General features: G+C 36.4%; 1 protein-coding gene across 1 annotated transcript in view; it reads left to right on the forward strand.

The window, feature by feature from the left end:
* Positions 1–6,991, forward strand: part of LOC117336520 (ALX homeobox protein 1-like) — a 70,012-nt gene extending 63,021 nt beyond the window's left edge. Inside the window, exon 5 of the mRNA XM_033897132.1 lies at positions 5,843–6,991. Within this exon, the coding sequence (XP_033753023.1) occupies positions 5,843–6,001 (159 nt within the window). The 3' untranslated portion in view covers positions 6,002–6,991. The remainder of the gene's footprint in view (positions 1–5,842) is intronic.
* Positions 6,992–21,900: the final 14,909 nt, after the last annotated feature.

A 21,900-nucleotide genomic window follows, 5' to 3' on the forward strand; every position in this document is an offset into this window, starting at 1 on the left:
AGGATATTGATCGGTCTCTCTGGAATATAATTTATTTTTCACGAGTACGTATCAGAGTTACGAGTTTTGTTGGTTTTTTCATGTTATTATTTTTTCTATTTTATTTATTTATTTATTCTTTTCTTTTTTGTTTAGTTTTCTATCAAACGAGTGAAATCATTTGAAGATATGATATTCAGAAGTTACATCGGTTTTTTTATTTGATTTTTCGTTGATAACAACACCTGATCTCCAAGGGGGAGTATGGTGTCGACTATATTAGTTTGTGACAACACCTGATCTCCAAGGGGGAGTATGGTGTCGACTATATTAGTTTGTGACAACACCTGATCTCCCAGGGGGGAGTATGGTGTCGACTATATTAGTTTGTGACAATACCTGATCTCCCAGGGGGATTATGGTGTCGACTATATTAGTTTGTGACAACACCTGATCTCCAAGGGGGAGTATGATGTCGACTATATTAGTTTGTGACAACACCTGATCTCCCAGGGGGGAGTATGGTGTCGACTATATTAGTTTGTGACAACACCTGATCTCCCAGGGGGAGTATGGTGTCGACTATATTAGTTTGTGACAACACCTGATCTCCCAGGGGGATTATGGTGTCGACTATATTAGTTTGTGACAACACCTGATCTCCAAGGGGGAGTATGGTGTCGACTATATTCGTTTGTGACAACACCTGATCTCCAAGGGGGAGTATGGTGTCGACTATATTAGTTTGTGACAACACCTGATCTCCAAGGGGGAGTATGGTGTCGACTATATTAGTTTGTGACAACACCTGATCTCCAAGGGGGGGTATGGTGTCGACTATATTAGTTTGTGACAACACCTGGTCTCCCAGGGGGATTATGGTGTCGACTATATTAGTTTGTGACAACACCTGATCTCCCAGGGGGAATATGGTGTCGACTATATTAGTTTGTGACAACACCTGGTCTCCCAGGGGGATTATGATATTGACAATATTCGTTTGTGACAACACCTGGTCTCCCAGGGGGATTATGATATTGACAATATTCGTTTGTGACAACACCTGGTCTCCCAGGGGGATTATGATATTGACAATATTCGTTTGTGACAACACCTGGTCTCCCAGGGGGAATATGATATTGACAATATTCGTTTGTGACAACACCTGATCTCCAAGGGGGGGGGGGGGGGGGGGGGGGTATGGTGTCGACTATATTAGTTTGTGACAACACCTGGTCTCCCAGGGGGATTATGGTGTCGACTATATTAGTTTGTGACAACACCTGATCTCCCAGGGGGAATATGGTGTCGACTATATTAGTTTGTGACAACACCTGGTCTCCCAGGGGGAGTATGGTGTCGACTATATTAGTTTGTGACAACACCTGATCTCCAAGGGGGGGGTATGGTGTCGACTATATTAGTTTGTGACAACACCTGGTCTCCCAGGGGGATTATGGTGTCGACTATATTAGTTTGTGACAACACCTGATCTCCAAGGGGGAGTATGGTGTCGACTATATTAGTTTGTGACAACACCTGATCTCCAAGGGGGCGGGGGGGGGGGGGGGGGGGTATGGTGTCGACTATATTAGTTTGTGACAACACCTGATCTCCAAGGGGGAGTATGGTGTCGACTATATTAGTTTGTGACAACACCTGATCTCCAAAGGGGGGTATGGTGTCGACTATATTAGTTTGTGACAACACCTGGTCTCCCAGGGGGATTATGGTGTCGACTATATTAGTTTGTGACAACACCTGATCTCCCAGGGGGAATATGGTGTCGACTATATTAGTTTGTGACAACACCTGGTCTCCCAGGGGGATTATGATATTGACAATATTCGTTTGTGACAACACCTGGTCTCCCAGGGGGATTATGATATTGACAATATTCGTTTGTGACAACACCTGGTCTCCCAGGGGGATTATGATATTGACAATATTCGTTTGTGACAACACCTGGTCTCCCAGGGGGATTATGATATTGACAATATTCGTTTGTGACAACACCTGGTCTCCCAGGGGGATTATGATATTGACAATATTCGTTTGTGACAACACCTGGTCTCCCAGGGGGAATATGATATTGACAATATTCGTTTGTGACAACACCTGGTCTCCCAGTGGGATTATGATATTGACAATATTCGTTTGTGACAACACCTGATCTCAAATGGAAAATGGAGATTATGATGTCGACTACATTGTTTTAGGGGGTTTAACATCCCCGCAACAGCCAGGGTCATATGAGGACGGGGGTAAACATGTCCATATAACTTTACTTGGGGTTAGGCGAACCGTGCAGTACTGGGCTTGTTAATGGTGTACAAGCACAGATTTGGACTTTCTTTACAAAACAACGAAATCTTATACGGAATAAATGATGATAGTTGATAACATTCGAGTATAGGTAAGGACCGGGCGGGTCATGTACTAGTATTGGAGATAAGAATACTAATAGTACATCGGTACCTATGCTTCTCATTTAACGAACACCGTGAACCACGGCCCGCCTGCGATAAACTGCATCAAACGGCGTAGCTTTTGGCTGAAACCATTTCAAATATTTATTATGCTGTCAATATTGTAGACAGGGTTATGAGAGTTGAATTTTTTTAAATGTGTGTTCATTTTGAGTAAAATAACACACATTTCAATCGATAGGTAAACTTGCAGTTTACTATTAAGTCGATACACTTTATCCAATGAGAAAATCGTAAACCAAGTAAAAATGAACGACAGTGGATATAACCATACATTAATAATTAATAATCAAACAGTTCACTAATGACAATTTCAAATATTTCTGAATTTCCATTATCGTCGTGGGGATACTCTCTTCGCCTAAGTAGAAAATCCACATAATATAAATCATATTTAATTAAAACGTCCTAATTAATGTGGGTGTTGCGAAGGAATTTACGGTTATTCTCTACAAGGTCACATGCGTATTACGGATAATTACATAACGCGTGATAAATAGGCATTTAACCAAACTGAATAATGGTCCAGTCACTCATGGATTAGACTCTAACGACACCCTGCCTTAAAATAGTTGCAAATCTTCTCAATGATACCATTATCTAAAGAAACATTTCCGCATAGGTATTTTCTCGTTTTCAATCGTAAATTGATTTTAATTTGATCGTAACAGGTCTCCATATATTTTTCATCCTGCTGTTGAGATGGTCATGAGAAATTTCTGATGATAAATTTATGAGAATAAAAGTAAAAAAAAACGTTTAATTGATTCAAATATAAGACAGACGAATTTCAAGGCGGGTGGTAGGTTCCCCCCTACAGAGACTATCTTACGACGTCATCATACTTATTATCAAAGTATAATCTATTGATGGCATCAACGGGCGTCATTCCATTTACTGTCACCAAGGTTGCAATGATATTGACAATGAATACATACAATGTAATAATCGGTTAACTGTCAATAATTACGAATAAATAGCAAGAGAACACCAGTACAGAAGACAAAACATCATACTACCCTCCCATGGCGCAGTACATTCTTGTAAGACACTATAGAAAACAGAGTGAAATATCTGTTAAAATTATTACCTGAAGCTTTGAAGCAGATGACGCTTTTCCGTTCGGGAGACATGATCTCATTCAGTTTGTGTCATTTCCGTGTAAATGTTTCAGGAGTATTTTTGTTAAGCCATCGTTTCGTCGATAAATAATTACGGTTTTGTTTACAATTAACGTTTCCAGTGTCCATCTGTGTAAATGCGAATATCATGACATAACACATTCATCTTTGCCGAGCAATCTGATTACACGGGCACCAGTATCTATAAAACGTGTACTTATCTAGTACTTATACGTGTAACAATGCCAGCATCCAAGTACAAACCTGGTGTGTTAATTATCTTAGAGGATATTTGTCGATATCCCAATCTAGTGTGTTAGTTATTCAAATCTGGTGTGTTAATTATGTTAGAGGATATTTGTTGATATTCCAATCTAGTGTGTTAGTTATTCAAATCTGGTGTGAAAATTATCTTAGAGGATATTTGTCGATATTCCAATCTAGTGTGTTAGTTATTCAAATCTAGTGTGTTAATTATCTTAGTGGACATAAGTTATTGTTCATATCTCGTTTGTATATTAGCTTAGTGCCTATTGGTAAATGCCAGTTTCAGTTTATAAGAACTTATGTAAGCTAACTTACAGTGTAGTTTTGTATGGCAAACCAAGGGTCAGACCAAGTACAAAACGATAAATTGTCATTTCAAACAAATTAGATTAGCTAACAAAAGTACAGATTCGTGGCATTAAATACACTGAATCAATGCATGTCACTTGTCACTGTTGACTCAGTTGATAGGGACGTATGTAAGCTAACTTAGTGCTTATTGGTAATTAGTCATTTTCGGTTTATAGCGACATTTGCAATTGAATTTAGCGTATAACGATAAATATATCTGAGAGCAGCAATAAAATACTTTGAAAAGAATAGATAACTTTACCCAAGTGGGTGTTATTACATTGTTTAATGATTGACAGTGATAAATTAAATAGTTCTGTAGTGTCGTTAATCAAATGAGTACATTTACACGTACATCAGGATGGTGCTTTCTGTTTTAACTATCGTGTGACTTTCCATAACTCTTAATGTAAATGGAACAGTAACGGAAAACCTCTTTGTAAGGTCTTAATAAACTTGAAGATATATCTTTACGACACCCACGTCCTCGCATTTGCCGGCATTTAATATACTACTCTTTGCATACGTCCAAATTAAATTGCCAATGCTTTTATTTGAAACTTTGAATGCGTTCATTCATACGAGAACATTTATTTTTCAAAGTTTAATAACATATTTAAACAGGTCCTAATCACCATTGTCAGAACGTATGTCTTGTGGTAGACATGTTATATACCGATAAATAAGTATCATCCCAGAACTAGTGAGTGTATCAATGCGTACTCATGTTGCATTCACAGATACACGATGGTTAAGACAAAGACTACCTAACGTTTTTAGGTCGGCATTATGAACTCATTGAGAAGTTCGCTATTTCCTTTTAAGGTATGACAATAGAGCTTACCTAAAGTATTTGGGTCGGCATTATGAACTCATTAGGAAGTTATCTATTTCATTTTAGGTATAAAGATAGACGTGTTCAGTGTTATGGTATATTCCCTGAGATTCCATTACTACGAGTCCGATTCTGATGAAATGATAACACCTGCATTTGACCTATATAAACAAAACTAATAATACCGACACTGGAACACCGAATGGTCTTATAGTGGCCTTGTACTTTTATCCGAAAAATGTCTACATTAAATTGAATCAAATGTATCCATATTTGTCTTTACATGTTCAACTTGTCCATTTGACGAGCCAGATTTACACGATTTATGGACATTGTCTTTATTCTATAGATTTGCTGAGACATGCAGGGTACAACAGTTCACAAATGATTTTAAATCATCTATACATAATTCTAGCACGTCTAAATGTAAATAGATGACGAGGATATGACTATAATTTGTGTCATTGTTTTAAAAACAACTAAAATGAAAAACATTTAATTGAATTTACCGTCCCGAGATAATGTCTATCCTGAGCTACCTGGCAATGACAAAGTTTGATATGTATTTTATGGATACGGGTTGTTGTTTTGTAGTTTTGTATGGCAAACCAAGGGGCAGATCAAGTACAAAACGATAAATATTGTCATTTCAAACAAATTAGATTAGCTAACAAAAGTACAGATTCGTAGCATTAAATACACTGAATCAATGCATGTCACTTGTCACTGTTGACTCCGCCAGTCTGTAATGTTTTATCGTTAAACCGTGTAATATGCAATTACTTTTTCGTCTTCCTCAGCATTCCCAGAGCAAGTTCCTGGCAAAATTCTTCAGAGGCAGTCCGCCGTCCGACATGACAACTAAGATCACCACAAGTGAACTGATTGTACCACGTGCCTTCGTAACCCATGGAAACAATGGATACAGTTACCAATCCCAGACAGTCTCCGAGTCATAAGTACCTAGGATACAAGGATGCACGGGGTTTAGACTAGTTCTATCACAGCATCTAGTTATCTTCGTATATCAATGTTAATGTCAAATTTACCTTCACTGAGGTATATGCTATACACAAGGAACCAAACGTCCCGGAAAGGGTAGAAACGTGTAACATTAAAAATATGAATAAACGTAATCAATTTAACACGTGATGGAAAGAAGAACTTTTCTTTGGTTATCGTGACTGTGAGTTTGTGTTTTCGTGAGACTTTGTATGTAAACACTTCCATTGTTTCAGAGGTCGCATTAACTCTGAATTCTTAATGCCGTTTTTAAGGGTTAAATCTCAAAACCAAAGAAAAGAAATAAAAATGATCTGATTGATATGTTCAGTATTTATACATAAGTATATATGTGATAAGTAAACTATACCGGACATTCAGCATCATTATACGGTGTATGAGGCAATCAAAAACCATATCAATTTTAGATAATGATAATGAAATGAGTGAAATAGTTAACTTTGCTATTGACAGCCTTGATATTGAAGGATTTTCTGCCACTAAACGTGGTATTTGTGTCACATTGGGTCATTCCATATATAGTGTTTCACTGCTTAGAAGCATGTAGTAACATCAAACGCTAACCTTAAAAGATAACGGCACACACTTTCATCTTTCAATCACTTGACACTTTTGAGACCAAATATGCATGAATTGAACAAAACTTAGCATACTGTTTTACTGTTATTTATGTTTTGATATGGTATTGGGGTAATTGAAGGATAACCGCCTCGGAAATGCTGTATCTCGGAAGCACTGTTGAGCAATTCCCTCCTACAAAATCCTGCAAACAAATATTTGCGTGTGTTATATATCATTTATATTGAATTTGGAACCTCCTTTCCCGCAATTTCTTCAGCTCATGGTAGTGTTGAAAGATTTCGCAATCGTCAAAGACTGTGGAGTACAATGCAGATTTGACACCTAAAAAATAAACAAAAAGTTCACAGAGCTACTCGACATTATTATGATTTTTTTTGTTAGCCTCATTGGTATCTATATCAAATTGATATAATATATACTAATTTGAAATCGCAGTTCCTTTTACCTCAATCTTTCTTCTGTAGTTTTTTTTTTTTTTTTTTTTTTGAAAATCCATATGTTTCTTTCTAATAGCGGTTTTCGTCGAGACGATGTAGATTGTAGGTAGACCTACAATGCCCTCGTCTTCAACACATATTGGTTCCTGCTATTGAGTCTGTTCCTTCCGTAAAGTATTGTCCAAGTAAGGTGCTTGAGACTTTCGCTTTAGTTCGTCACATGGCGCAGGTCAGCTCGACATTGTAACCACCAACGTAAAGTCATACAACAGGTGTTTGTAGTATCTAATTACCACACCGATAACGGTTACCAATTACGGACGTAGCCGAGCCATGTTGTATGGTGATCATTGATCTCGTTATAAATCACATGGTAATTGTTCGATCACTCAACGTTCATTTGGGGAATGGCGACTTTTTGCATTAATTATTTAAATCGGAAATTTGAATCTGTGACTGAAATGACCCGCCGTGCTTCATATTTAATCACTGGTTTGAGTAGGCAGACGGATGGTACTTCAGCGGGAATGAAATTATCATTCTTTAGTAGAACGACGATGTCCATAACACTAACTTAAAAATCTACTACATCCATGAATGGACCGACGAGGTATTGATGATGAACGTTTGTTTTTGTCAATTACCTTTGACTATTATGATTTTTGGGTGTCTGCATTTTCTTTACAACTTGGCAGGAACTGAATGGATGGAAGATAATTATGACGCTAAGATATAAAAGTTTAGACTTGTTTTCCAACACAAATGTAATAAAATATAGGGTTGTTGTTATGTTCCAGATTCCAACAAAAAATATGAAATAAATAATTATGTAATCTAGTACAGTGGTTTGCTAAAATGTTGGCGCACCGCATTGTGAATATATCAATAAATATAGATTGTGAATATCCTAAATACAGCGTCGACTTCGTTAACTGTTTTCGTTTTTGATTCTCAATATCGTAAATAGAATACCTCACATCAGATCCTCTTTCTTTGGACCATAGGAATCGTTTTGATAGACGTATGTCTACCTTGCTTCCAACACGGGAAGTCCGTGACTTTGGGATGACGAATATATTATTCCTTATAAGAATCTTAACCGTAACTGTTATTTCCGTTTCAAGTATTATTAGGTTATTGTTTACGAGAAAACCCTCCGATTAAATCCGATATACTACAGCCCTTTGCTTACTGTACAATCGCATTGGTCACAAGATTTCTCGCTTTTCCATTATTGTTCAAATCACACAATCTCAGTTGAACGGTTTACTACACATTTTCTAAATTCAGGTACAACAATTCTGAGACTTTTCTAGTTGAAATCTCGTTTTACGAGTAGATGTTAACGACGCCATATTAGAAGGAAATGACTTGTAATGGTCTGTTTTGTGTCGGCACAGTTTACTATATAACATTTCAACGACTTAGTTCTTTTTTTTAAAGAGTGTGTTATTACATAGTATTAGAGCAACGATACAACGGCAACGCCAGGACAATGTTTTCATTATAATCCAATATTTCACTTACAATTGTTCCGTTAAAAACGACACATAACTCATAAACTCATTTTCATTGATTATTGATTTTTTTTGTTTCGATAATATGAAACAAGATTAATTTATAATTCGACGTATTATCTTATCAAAAAGGAGATTTTTAAGGCGCTGTCACTTTTTGCGAATCATTCTAACAAATAATGCTAATGTGGGATAGTCCAATGTTATCTTGCAGGGGAAAATTGAAGCTTTCGGAAAGAGCCCCTTTGGAGGGGTATATGAATCTATACCTTTGCTGCCAAGCACTCAACAACGGTAAAAAGAAGACCTCATATCGAAGGTTATTTAATACAGATGTAACATGTTACGTCGTAGGAACTGACGGTAAAGTCATTTTTACAAAGAGAAAAGTTAACAGTCTGAATTTAAAAAAAAAAATGATAAAAAAACTCCATAAGGACAAAGAAAACCATTTGCTGATGGTATGTCTATCATAGAAGTATAAATACGTAGAAGGTTCCTTCTACACAGTGAACTGGTTGTTAGTAGGTAATGTCAATTGTTAAAACTAGTTCGTGTTGTCAGCAGATGTGTTGGTTTGTTAGAACTATTCCAGTTGTCATTACGTGTGTTGGTTTGTTAGAACTATTCCAGTTGTCAATGAGTGTGTTGGTTTGTTAAAACTATTCCAGTTGTCAATGCGTGTGTTGGTTTGTTAAAACTATTCCAGTTGTCATTACGTGTGTTGGCTTGTTAAAACTATTCCAGTTGTCAATGCGTGTGTTGGTTTGTTAAAACTAATTCAGTTGTCAATGCGTGTGTTGGTTTGTTAGAACTATTCCAGTTGTCAATAAGTGTGTTGGTTTGTTAGAACTATTCCAGTTGTCAATGCGTGTGTTGGTTTGTTAGAACTATTCCAGTTGTCAATGCGTGTGTTGGCTTGTTAGAACTATTCCAGTTGTCAATGCGTGTGTTGGCTTGTCAAAACTATTCCAGTTGTCAATGCGTGTGTTGGTTTGTTAGAACTATTCCAGTTGTCAATGCGTGTGTTGGCTTGTCAAAACTATTCCAGTTGTCAATGCGTGTGTTGGTTTGTTAGAACTATTCCAGTTGTCATTACGTGTGTTGGTTTGTTAGAACTATTCCAGTTGTCAATGCGTGTGTTGGCTTGTCAAAACTATTCCAGTTGTCAATGCGTGTGTTGGTTTGTTAGAACTATTCCAGTTGTCATTACGTGTGGCTTGTCAGAACTATTCCAGTTGTCAGTGCGTGTGTTGGTTTGTTAAACCTTTACAGGATGATTTTGGATTTTTTATCACAATACATAGCGGTTTGTTAAAATGTGCCCGGTTATCTTGGTTTTTCTGGATATTAAATTACCCTGTAACTTACTAAGGAAAACACAATCGTGTGCATCATTGCAAAACAACACAAAATATATACCATGAATAAAAATGTTTCAATCGGTGTAAGTCTAACGTGGACACCGCTGTTACAAGCTTTCAGCTCTCAGGATATGTATATCTCAGTGCACGTGAACCAATACCTGACTTCAGATTGTAAGCAGAGCATCACATGGTAGAAGCGCAATAGAAGACCTGTACTTTCAGCAATTACAGATCGAACTAAAAAGACATTAGCTGATGATGACGCAGGAGGAAACAGTAACGTGGATTTAATCTTAAGTGGATAGTTCCTTGCATCAATAAATCATCTTAGATCGTACAATTACACATACTGGTATACAAATTACATGCCAAGCTTGTTCATATCACTTGTTCCAGGCTATTACTGCCGGACAACCTAATTGTAGAATTTATTTGGCTAAATCATTGACGTCGGCATTTTTATGTTCCTGTTTACCTGATCATATATTGTAGAAACATATCCTTTAGTTTATCTATTTGAAAAATGAGGGAGAGTTATTTTGAATTAAAGCCATGGTCGGCGTCACTAGCCTCACCCTTTTGGTTACATTTTAGGCACGGTTTTATAGTGAGCAGAAATCCCTCGCTCAAGCCTTTTGGTGACCGCATCTCAGTGTTGTTTACGGAGATGACGAAATAGCGAGTGCTAAGTGTGAGGAATAATGGAAAAGAGTAATTCACTGAGTGCAAAGAAAAATGTAACTACAGTTGCAGTGAGTATTAAAAAAAACTGTGATGACAAAAACGAAGACTCAAACGGTCTTTAATTGTCTGGGCAATTATTATGGTACTTATTGAAACAGAACAAAAACAAACCAAAAACAAACCAAAAAAACAAAAATTAATAAATAAATTAAAAAAAAAGGTAAAGCAAAGAAAAATCTAAAGTTGCAGTATTAACAAATCAACATGACTACATGCAGCATTCATACTAATATATTTACATTATGTGTTGCATTTGTCTATATGTCGTTAGTAAACCAAATTGTATTCATGAGACTGTATACTACAATTTACAGTGATTCGGTCAGTGTATGAATACAGCTCCAGGTGTTGTAGGTTAAACAATGGCCGCCAGTTACTTTCGGTCTAGAGAGCTTTGGAATGCTAGTATTTATTTACAGAAGCCACAACGAAAAATAAAGCAACGTCACAAGTTATGAGAGTATTATTTTATAATTAGAAAAATGTAGTCAACACAAAATTACTATAAGTGCCATTCTTGATCTATACGAAATATGATCAAATTGTCAATGTCAACACACTTACAGGGGCTCGTTCCGAATTTTCAGAAATGCAAGACACGACAACAATAAAAGTAAAGTATTTATGAAAAAAAAATCTTGTATACATATCGGGGGTATCGACATGGTTTCCGGTTGTGTATGTCATAATGTGTAGGCCTACTGGATTTTAGTTTTGTGGTTATTCACTGATGTCAAAGGCCTACCTTACAAAATCGAGCCCCTGTGAAGTTGAAAATCGTCTGCTAAGTTAGCGACACTGAGTTGACCGGTTAGACTGGAATCTGTTTCGAATGAAATATCCTTGGAATCGTTTTCCCCTACTGTCAAGACGACTTTCATTTAGAATTTAAGAGCTGATATTCTTCTAAAAATAACGTAAATCCAGTCGATAGAAACATAAGTGTATCCGAGGAATCGAGTCTGTCCTGGGCATGCCCGTTCAACGCCGCATCACTTCTAAATGATAACTGTATATCATTGTGCAGAAAAAACGGTTTCGATTTTAAACAATCAGAAATTATGCAATTGTGAACTATTTGACGATACCTACAAACGTATATGAAATAAATCATAAAGTCAAATGTGTACAAAAACGATATTATGTGTTTGCTATTAATAACGTCATCAGGGACTATATTATTCCTTTTGGAAATTTCGGCTGTTCCGGTATTTGAACTTGTTGACGTCAGTGATAGAATAAGCGGCAAATTTAAACGCGTCATAACCTACAATAAATAAAAACATCTTAAAGAATGTAAATATAAGCATTGAACTGTTACCAAATGGTAGTATACAGTCGATATGAATACAATTTGGGTGACATATAAATATTTCATGTCGCCCTAACGGGCGACATTCTATTTATCTGTCACCCAAATAGTATTCATATCGACTGTATACTACCATTTGGTAACAGTTCAATGCTTAAATGTATTTGAAAATAAACAATTGTTTCAATGCCTATTGGCTAACAGGCAAACTATCATATCATCCCGAGGTAGGGGGGCCCTGGTGAACTGTATTTTCTCGGGCTAACGGCTTCGGCAAACATTTCCTGGGGCTTTCCCCCATCTCGGGATGGTAATTTTGACTGTTCCCATATAAGCCATTAAACAATTTGATGGGGTTTTTTTTAATTTTACGACTCCTTAGCATACCACAAGTTATATCATTTCACAATCATTGATATGTAAAAGAAATTTACGGAAGATGGATAGCACTAATTTGATTACCTTACAAATACATTAGATCTATACCATGTAGAAAGTAGCTACTAGAGTAAGTTTATAGATGTTATGACAACATTTCTGAGCGGCAATATCGACTAAATTCTCAATAAGAATATATTGATAAATGGGTGAAATATAGAATAGTGTAGTCAGGGGATAGACGGCAATGAAATTGGTAAACCTTGAAACTGACATGAGTGAAAACTCAATAAGCTCAAGCTGAGATCTAGAACGTGCTTTAAAACACAATTTCAAGTACTTCCCTCAATCACAAATATTTGTTTCTGTTCCGTACAGCTGGGAAAAGTATATATGAAGATGACCGCCTCTAGTTGTACATTTTGATATTTTTTTAATTATCTTTGTAGAAGGGACATTTGAAACAAAATAAAAAGTCTTCCTCTGCTAGGTCACAATAACGACAGATTCTATTCGCCCTCATATATCACAATGCCTAGCTTTTTACATAGAGTTGGTGAGATGAAAGTCGTAATTTTGAATTAACTTTGAAATATAAATCTCGAATAGACTTAAAGCTATTACAAAAGAATTTATACAAAAAGCATTTTGACGATATTTCAACAAATTCAATTCTCGCTTGAATAAAATTATCTATCAGACGCTGCTTACAACAATGTAAAAACACCCTTTCATTATCAATGAAATTTGTAAACCAAACCTTACCAAATCCAGAAGACAGTGATTGATGTATAGCTTGACACCACCAATTACAGTTTCTGTGATTACAATCACACATTTCGTAATCGTAATGAATTTACTTAGGAACACAATAACCAGATTTAAATAATATCAACCAAAATCAATAGTTCAATATTTCCTAGCTATATGCAGAGACTGGCGTCTTAGTTCAGAGTAAACCATAAAAGATGGCGTACTCATCTTAACATTTATTATTTCTTTTTTAAAATCAACATATGCTTTATTTTACTGAGTCCACAGCATTACAAACTCCATGTTTCGCAACTATAATTAGAAGCAAAGGATATAAAAACATCAAAAATATTCAGTTTCGATTCTACATTGAGTAACAAATTCAAAATAACTATACTCGATGCAAATACATGTTCGACCTTGTTCAGCGATTGTTGCTTACGTTTTTAGTTAACCAAGCAGATAGATCTGTCAACAATTTTTATTCCATTGTCATTATGATAAAATCTCTCGCTATCAGATTACCAACCTCCATTTCGGAATACAAACACAATTGTTATCTCAATATTATCGCTGAACTGATATTTGTCACCGTATCGTTTTATGAATCTAACCTTTTCTGCAAGACGGAAGCACATTCTGAACAAAACAAGACAGTGCCATCTGTATATATTAGAAGCAACAAAGAGATATCTTTTCAGAACAAAACGTCACAGGATGTGTTGATAAGCTCATTTTCTTAATCATTCACACACACGAATAAAAGAAAGGGACATAACCCTTCCCCCTATGAGGGTACTTCAGATTCGCGGTGGCTAAATATTGCGTTGATTGATTAACATAGGAACCCAAGATGGCTTTTTACACACGACTACATTTTTAAGTAACACATCTGATAACAGAATACTAAAACAGTCGTAGTAATTATCGAATAATGCATATATCATTTATTTGTCAGCGATTTGCTTATCCATGCATTATATGAACTATTATGTTATGAAATACTTAATTATCAAACATTCTTAGTATCGGATAATATTAACCAAAGAAAATGCTACTGATGAAGACGAAATCGAAGTCAATAGCATTTCTCTTAACAATCCCATCACTTTTATAAACATATTAAGTGGTTGATAGCAATATTAGAAATGTAAGCATGCTGTATTTCCATTAAACAAGACGAGATGTAGGACAAGCTGCATGATAAACGTACAATTACATATATTTACATGTATTTATCCCATAACTACACTTGTTTTACAACTGACATGGCACGTGATCAAATTCGCAACAGTGTGTTATTGTTTTTGTTTACACACTACGGTGTGTTACCACTTACAAAGTCATTTTTGACCTCCAACAATTCTGATCGGGTTAATCTCTAGCCTTTGACAACGCACTACTTTTGCTACTCTCACTTCAGCTGTTTGTTGTCGTTTGGTGGATTAACCGGGGGTCATCTTTGGCATGAATGGGTTAAGAGTGGTGTACTCATGCAAAGGTTGATCAATGTTCGGTTTACGAAATAAAATGTGATGGTAAAATAGACTACACGGAAGTGAGATTCTCACTGATCATGGTAAACAAATGTGTCACACCTGGTGGTATGCCTAGTTTTGTTGATAACACTGGCTCTCATTTTGAGAGTGTGGCTCGATCCGGAGCAAGAATATAGCGCGTATACCTTTTCTGTACAATAAACAAACGCTAGTCTTCTGTTAAGACCACTTTTCATTTCCATCATTTACCCTGAGGGCTATAAAGAGATCATCTAGTGTCGATGTTAGCATTCAATCACGATCCATGATGCATCTTATCTTAGGACACGAACTGGATGCCGAGGTTCAGACCTTTCCTTCAAAACATATCCATCATACGTGTATTATATTTTTGCCGTTAGGATAATGTTTTGCGAAGGTGAAATTTCCTTCCATTCATCACATATTCTCCCGAGAATATTTTCTTCCGCTTCTACTTTAAAAAATGAACTTAGACCATACGCTTCATCGGGCGGATGTTACACCATTATGGGTCATATGAGGACGAAGTCAATGACACACCGGAAGGAAGGAAAACGAAACACAAAGATAGAACGGACAATAAAGAAAGAGATACGTTAATATTTCACATGGTGCTATGAGGGCCATCATCGGTACAGCCGTGATCTATCTTCGCACAGCTCCGATCGATCCCGTGCGGGACGTACTCAAAAAGTCTCGTATTCATGAATTATTTATTAATCGAATCCAGTTATCTGTTTGGTAACGCTAAAAGTGGCTTCGGAAAATCTGACCAGACAGCAATGTCGTTTTATATGTTATTTTGTTTGTTGTGAAAGAGGGCAGCTAAAATATGATGCCGACACATGAATGAAGCAATCTTTGAATGCCGATTCTATTTTCCAGGTGAAGAAGAGCTTCATTAAAAGAAGCGTTGTGTTTGGTCGACAGAATATGTATATTCATGGCCAAACGAAGATTTTAAAACCAGTGTTCCCATTGGTCAAACGAATGAAACGCAGTGAAGAAACGTAAAGCGGACGTGTATGACGTCTAGTTTGGTTACTGCAAGGTACCCTGAATAAAGGACACGGGGAAAACGTTACTAGGGCCTACCTTTAGCCATACTTCAACGTGTTTATTAAGTTCCATGGTGTCTGCATAAACTATAGAGTAACAGTTAAGAGTGTGTTGTCGTCTGAAATTCAGCACACTAAGTTTACACTTGTCTACACAAATAACCGTATGGTAATGTGGTCTAATTGAACTAACAAGTCTGTCTGCGACCTCGCAATGCATTTTGTATTTTGGGGTAAAAAGGAAACATGCATCTATAGAGCTACATACCGAGGTCGAGTGTTAATTGTTTTCATGTGTACCTGATTCAATTGTAAATGAGCAATATGATGCAGGCAGACTACGGGGGGAAACACAACAGAGACGGGCACGTGCTGTCATCTGTCCTTGTAATGTAGGCGACAGATTGACAGGGCCCGGAAATGGTGCCATACACAACTTTATACGCCGGGGACAGGCGTTAGACTTGACCTATACATCTTACGGAATATCAGACTCGGGTCTATATATCTTGCGGATTGTAATTCGATGTGCCGCGTGAAATGGTGTTATCGAGCCGCTTCGTTAGGGACTAACAGGATTTTCGACAGAGGAAACAAGACTTGATGCGCTAACAAATATCGGTGTTTTAGAGGAGTGTTTGTGTTGTAATAGCGAGAGCTGCTACTTAGGTTCTGATCGGCGCTGATCTCCAGGGTAACATATTTAGGACGCTTGATCGCTAGCGGGAAATGTCTTGGGTATCATTATAATCGTGGATCTATAATGGTAGAGATTTATCGGACAGTATTGCTGACAACATCACAAATCTTCTTACGGATGTGCACAATCCTCAATGAGAACAAGTGTTACAAATTACGGGTTAACTTGACATAAAAATTGGCGCCGATGAGATATCAATACCTAATTCATATAGTTTACTAGAACTTGACCTAACAGCGCAATAAGATCTTATACTTATTTAGTGATTATCGGCAAATCTATACCACACTTAATGTTATCGCAGATTTAGGGGCCGTTAATTGTAGAAATTATACCGCACACTAAAATGGCCTGTCGAGGTATTTCTGGAAGTGGCGTGTTGTTGTCATCTATGTTCGTAAGAAAATATACCAATATACGTATACTTATCTCTTAGATTTGGTAGTGAAAAGATGTGATAACTAAATGATTTCCATCTACGTGTACCATTATGTACATTACAACATCAGAAAAAATGTAATAACTTGCGTATATTTATCTCACAGGTTTGATAGTGAAAAGATGTGATAACTAAATAATTTCCATCTCTGGAAATGGATGAAAGAGTCGGCGGAAATAGATAATGTCATATTGCGTACTTGTACATGTATTTTAGCGAATGTCTCAGTATATTTTCGGCATTTCCATTAAGGTATTTCCATTTTTTATCTATGAAAGAAACATGTTAATATAACAAATATACGCAATGTGACGTTGTTTGTATATTGGACAGAGTAAGAAGACAATTACATGTCGAGACTGTAATAAAACCTGCGGTTAATTAATTGGTTATGGTGTGGAGAACGGAATTGTGTAGGAGTTGAAGAAGATAGCGCAAAAAACCTAAGCACATGTAACTTAATCGAAAGGAAGAGCAGCCATAATTTGGTTGGTCTACGCTTGGTCTGTACAATCCCACCCTTCGTCATATGTATTCATTCCTATCCAGCATAATCTTTGCAGACCGACTTTATGTCTAATTATGATATATTCATCTCTTTTGGATCCTTGCCAAATACTATAAAATAACATTTAAATATATCATTTAAAGGTCAAACATCTCAACATCTATAATCAGGGGAGTTGCGGACGATGGCGGGACGTGCCACCCTCACATAAAGATACATGTCTATAAGTAACCCCATAAGAAAATACCCTAGGTATCATTGTTTACGATATATATTGTAACCAGAAGGCCACTGATCATTTGATGGACTATGTAACATTTCGCAGCAGTATTTCTACCACACTACCCTGTGTTATTCCGCTCTCAAGCCATTGTAAAAAGGTCCCGACTGTTGGATATATATATGTTATATTCCACTCCGGTCTTTTGATTTGTCAAGAATTCGAACTTTGACCCGAGCTGCAATTGTTATTGACGTCATCAATAATCGAATGACGTCACATCATCGGGTCCCGGCCGTCACCTGTACACCTTATTTGTATACGCAAATAAGACATGGCCACGTTTCCTTTCGATTCAAGCCGATAATGTTGTGGTAGAAACACGTCACACGACTAGTGATTGTTGAATATGGAATTTATTTCACACTCGTCAGTTATTTTTTAAAAGTTACAAAACACACTCGCTAAAGCTCGTCTCTTTTGTAACTTTAAAAAAAAAAACACTCGTGTGAAATAAATTCCATATCCAACAACCACTCGTTGTGTAACCTCTATAAATACAAGCACTTCACAATACCAGGTCTAGATGTGTTCAAGTGATAATACAATTCACATGACTTATATACACAATAAAGTATATTAAGTCTTTGTCATGCATGTTGCTGCTCATTTGCACAAACGTCATATTCCGTACCCTTTATGTATTAAGAACAAACAGTAGGTTAACAATACCTATTCGTAGGCGTGTTGGTGTATATAATGTTAATGTACCAGATTAAGTAGGAAGATTTGTATCTTAGAACACATAATATGACTACCGCCCCTGTCCATTATACTGGCGAGACTTTGCTCGGTTAGTGGACAGAACATATCTTGTGCTGCACAAACCTTTGTTTTTACCTGTTTATTTGATATATTGACATGGTATGTCATTGACCATACCTGAACGTATGAACTTGTCGAATGTATCAGTTTGTATGATATCCACTGCTACACACCATTGTCTACGCCATTATCCTGTATATTATGTATATGCACAAAGGTTTTGTTGTCTATTGATGAATAAACATCATACATCATACTCACCATTCAACCGTATGTCAACAAAAGATCAGTATTGACAACACAAGTATGTTGTTTGTGTGTACGCGATGTAACATCTTCCTCACAATAACCAGTCTTTGGCAAAAAAAATCCATATAGATAGTGACAATATACCAGCACATGTGACGTGCATAACGTCTTAAGTGTATGTCGTGCGAATCTTCAGGCATACTGATTTATCAAGTTCGAATGATTTTTTTTTTCAAATACATAAACCATAATCAGCTAAAGCCATGCTCTCAGGTGGATATATTTGTTTGGCTGTCTGTCTGTTTCTCTTTCACTATTTCTTTCTTTTTTCCTTTCTTCCTTACGATGATTCTTTACTAACACGACTCCTACATTTTGTAATGGATTTTGATTAAAACTGCCAGAAAAGAAGAGGATGGAAGGAAGAAGGAATTAAGGAAACTGTCCGTGACATTATTACGCATCGTTGTCGTTAAGCGTGGATTGAGTTACACCATTTCATACTTGATTTTATTGCCTGCTAATTGTCTCGTTTTGTATATAGTGATATATTAACAATATATGGGTAAACCTTTCCTTTTGTCCTTGCAGGTATAGAACTTAAGAATCCTCCCATTGCATGATTCGTAAAAGACGACTTTTGGGAGTTTTATTTTAAAAGAAGTTTCTTCTTCCTAATGTCTCCCTTGACACTGCCTCGCTTTTTTTTTTTTTTTTTTTTACCTTTTGTTCTGCGTTCGCTTCTGTCAGGAAGGGTGTCGGTTCTGTCCCCTGGACAAAACCTACCAGAATGTATGAAAACGGTAGTTCCTACTGTTACTACAGCCTTTTGTTGCTGTTGGACTACTGGTTTGTTTGTTTTCAGTATAATGTGACCGAGAGAGCGGTTCCCCCGGATGTATGCGAGCGAAAGCTTCAGTGAGGCAGCTCTATAAAGTAGCCATCAGTTGTGCGCTATCACAAGGAGACAGGCACGAAAAACACACTCTCACTTCATGCATGCATCTTGTAAAAAGGGGAGGAATCTTTAAACGTTATATGTCGATAGGGCGTTTAACAATTACAAAAATACCTTGCAGTTGTACAGAGTGATAAGTGTATGAATTGATTTTTGTCCTTTTCTAATGTTGTACACAGTGATAAATATTATTGTATTGTTGTTGTTCATTTCTCGTATTATACACATTGATAAGTGTCTATTGTAATGGTCGTTGTTCTTTTCTCGTATCGTATACAGTGATAAGTGAGTATCATATGGCCATTTTTTTCTTCTATATACATTGTTCTTTGCTAGTGTTGTACACATGGTTAATATGTATGAATGGTCATTGATCTTTTCTCGTATTATACATAGCGATAAATGTGTATTATATAGCATTTGTTCTTTTTGCCAGTTTTGTCCAGAGTAATTAATGTGTATTATACAGCCATTGTTCTTTTCTCGTATTGTCCACAGTAATTAATGTGTATTATATGGCAATGATTCTTTTCTTCTATTGCACACAGGGGGTATTGCATATAAATTGGGTTTGCCTTTCCAGTGAATCAATAACTCACACAGTGTACCTGTCCCTTTGCAGTCGTGTATCTATAGGTTAACCTGACAATGCGATTTCTACAGAGGATGCGTGACATTATCCAGAAAGTTATGTATCTATAGATTTTCACTTGGAAAAAAATGAAGGAATAATGGCTTGTTGTGTGCTATGATTAAATATATTTTTTAATAAAATTCAAAAGTCATTGTCTCATAAATGTGCCACGAGTCACCGTTCTCATGCAAAATACTTTACGACCTCTTTAACGACTTTTAAGGTTTACGAAATATTCACAAAACCCGTTACTAATTATAATTACTGGGATTCGTAGGAAATGTACGACTATATGTTAATGAACCAGTAAGCATCTCGATATACTATTGTTAACTAAATATATTGTCATCCAAGAGAGATAAAACAAAACTTGGACGATCTTAACGCATATCAGCAACTCAAGGCGTCCATTTTCATTCCTACATTAATTACGATCATTCGCTACACTCTTTATTGCCGACAAAGCAAAATGTCCTGTGTTTGACCTCGTCCCCTACCAATATTGATTTTAAGATAAAAATAGCCAACTTAAACCTGAAATCAGTCTACTGACATTCATATAATTATGCAGTTGTGGTGTGTTGATGAAACCGTTGCTTGGACATTGTGGACGTGTGATGTGTCGACTTTACCAGATTGATATGATTCCAGTATGATATCAAGATTTCAAGTCAATTTCAAAGTGTGAATGAAACGTAAAACCAAATATGTTCATACCATTGGAGCTTTCCCAAGGTCATCACTTTGTTCAATGCTCTCTCTCTATATATAATATGAAAAAGTTCTTTTGTTGAGATGAAAACTAGATTTCTTTTAAGTATCAGACACGTCAGTTATTCTGGCCATTTCCAAATGCGGAACTAAAACCTGTAGTATAGTCATTACCGGCACGACAGTAGTTCATGTACTGAAGTAATATTTAAAAGAAACTTTGATGTCATGAGTTGTAAAACCTTAAGCATGGTTTATGATACTGAGCGTGATATGCGTGGCTTCATATATGTTGTTGAAATAAAAGTAGAGTCGTAACAACGAATTCAAAGTCAGGGTTTCGCTGTAAATCGTGAAGAGACCCATATGTTCTCAGCATTGCAAACACCACCATGCTCACTTAAATATACATGTTAGTGTCTGTGTTTGGAGAAATGCTATCGCCGTAGTAAAAACATAGCATTTAGTACACCGTACCGAGGAACATAATTTTGTCAAACTAAGCATTACTAAGATAAATGGATACAATGACCGTATTGGTTTTTAGGGACTCGGTACAGTCCAGGATATGGTGTATGTGTGTCCTCCCAAGAGATGTATTTTGGGTTTTATAGTTAAGGGTCATTTACATAGGAGAATAATGTTAAATTTCAAATGCAATAGATGTCTTCTTATTTGTACAAAAAGTCATGTAATATACCAAAATGTTGGTTTGGAAATGTAGATTCTTAAAATCACTAATAATTTTCTGTAGATGCTAACAGTCTCTGGTATAGAGTTACTTTGTGGTAAAATGCAGTATAGAATAATTGTTAGTCACACAAATAATAAAACCTGAAAAATAAAGATGCTGTGATGTCTTTGTCACATGATAGGAACATTTTGGACTTTATATTCGTATGAATGCTTATCTTACTTTTACC

Source organism: Pecten maximus, chromosome 10 (genome assembly GCF_902652985.1).
Source record: "Pecten maximus chromosome 10, xPecMax1.1, whole genome shotgun sequence".
In the NCBI taxonomy this organism is placed as follows: domain Eukaryota; kingdom Metazoa; phylum Mollusca; class Bivalvia; order Pectinida; family Pectinidae; genus Pecten; species Pecten maximus.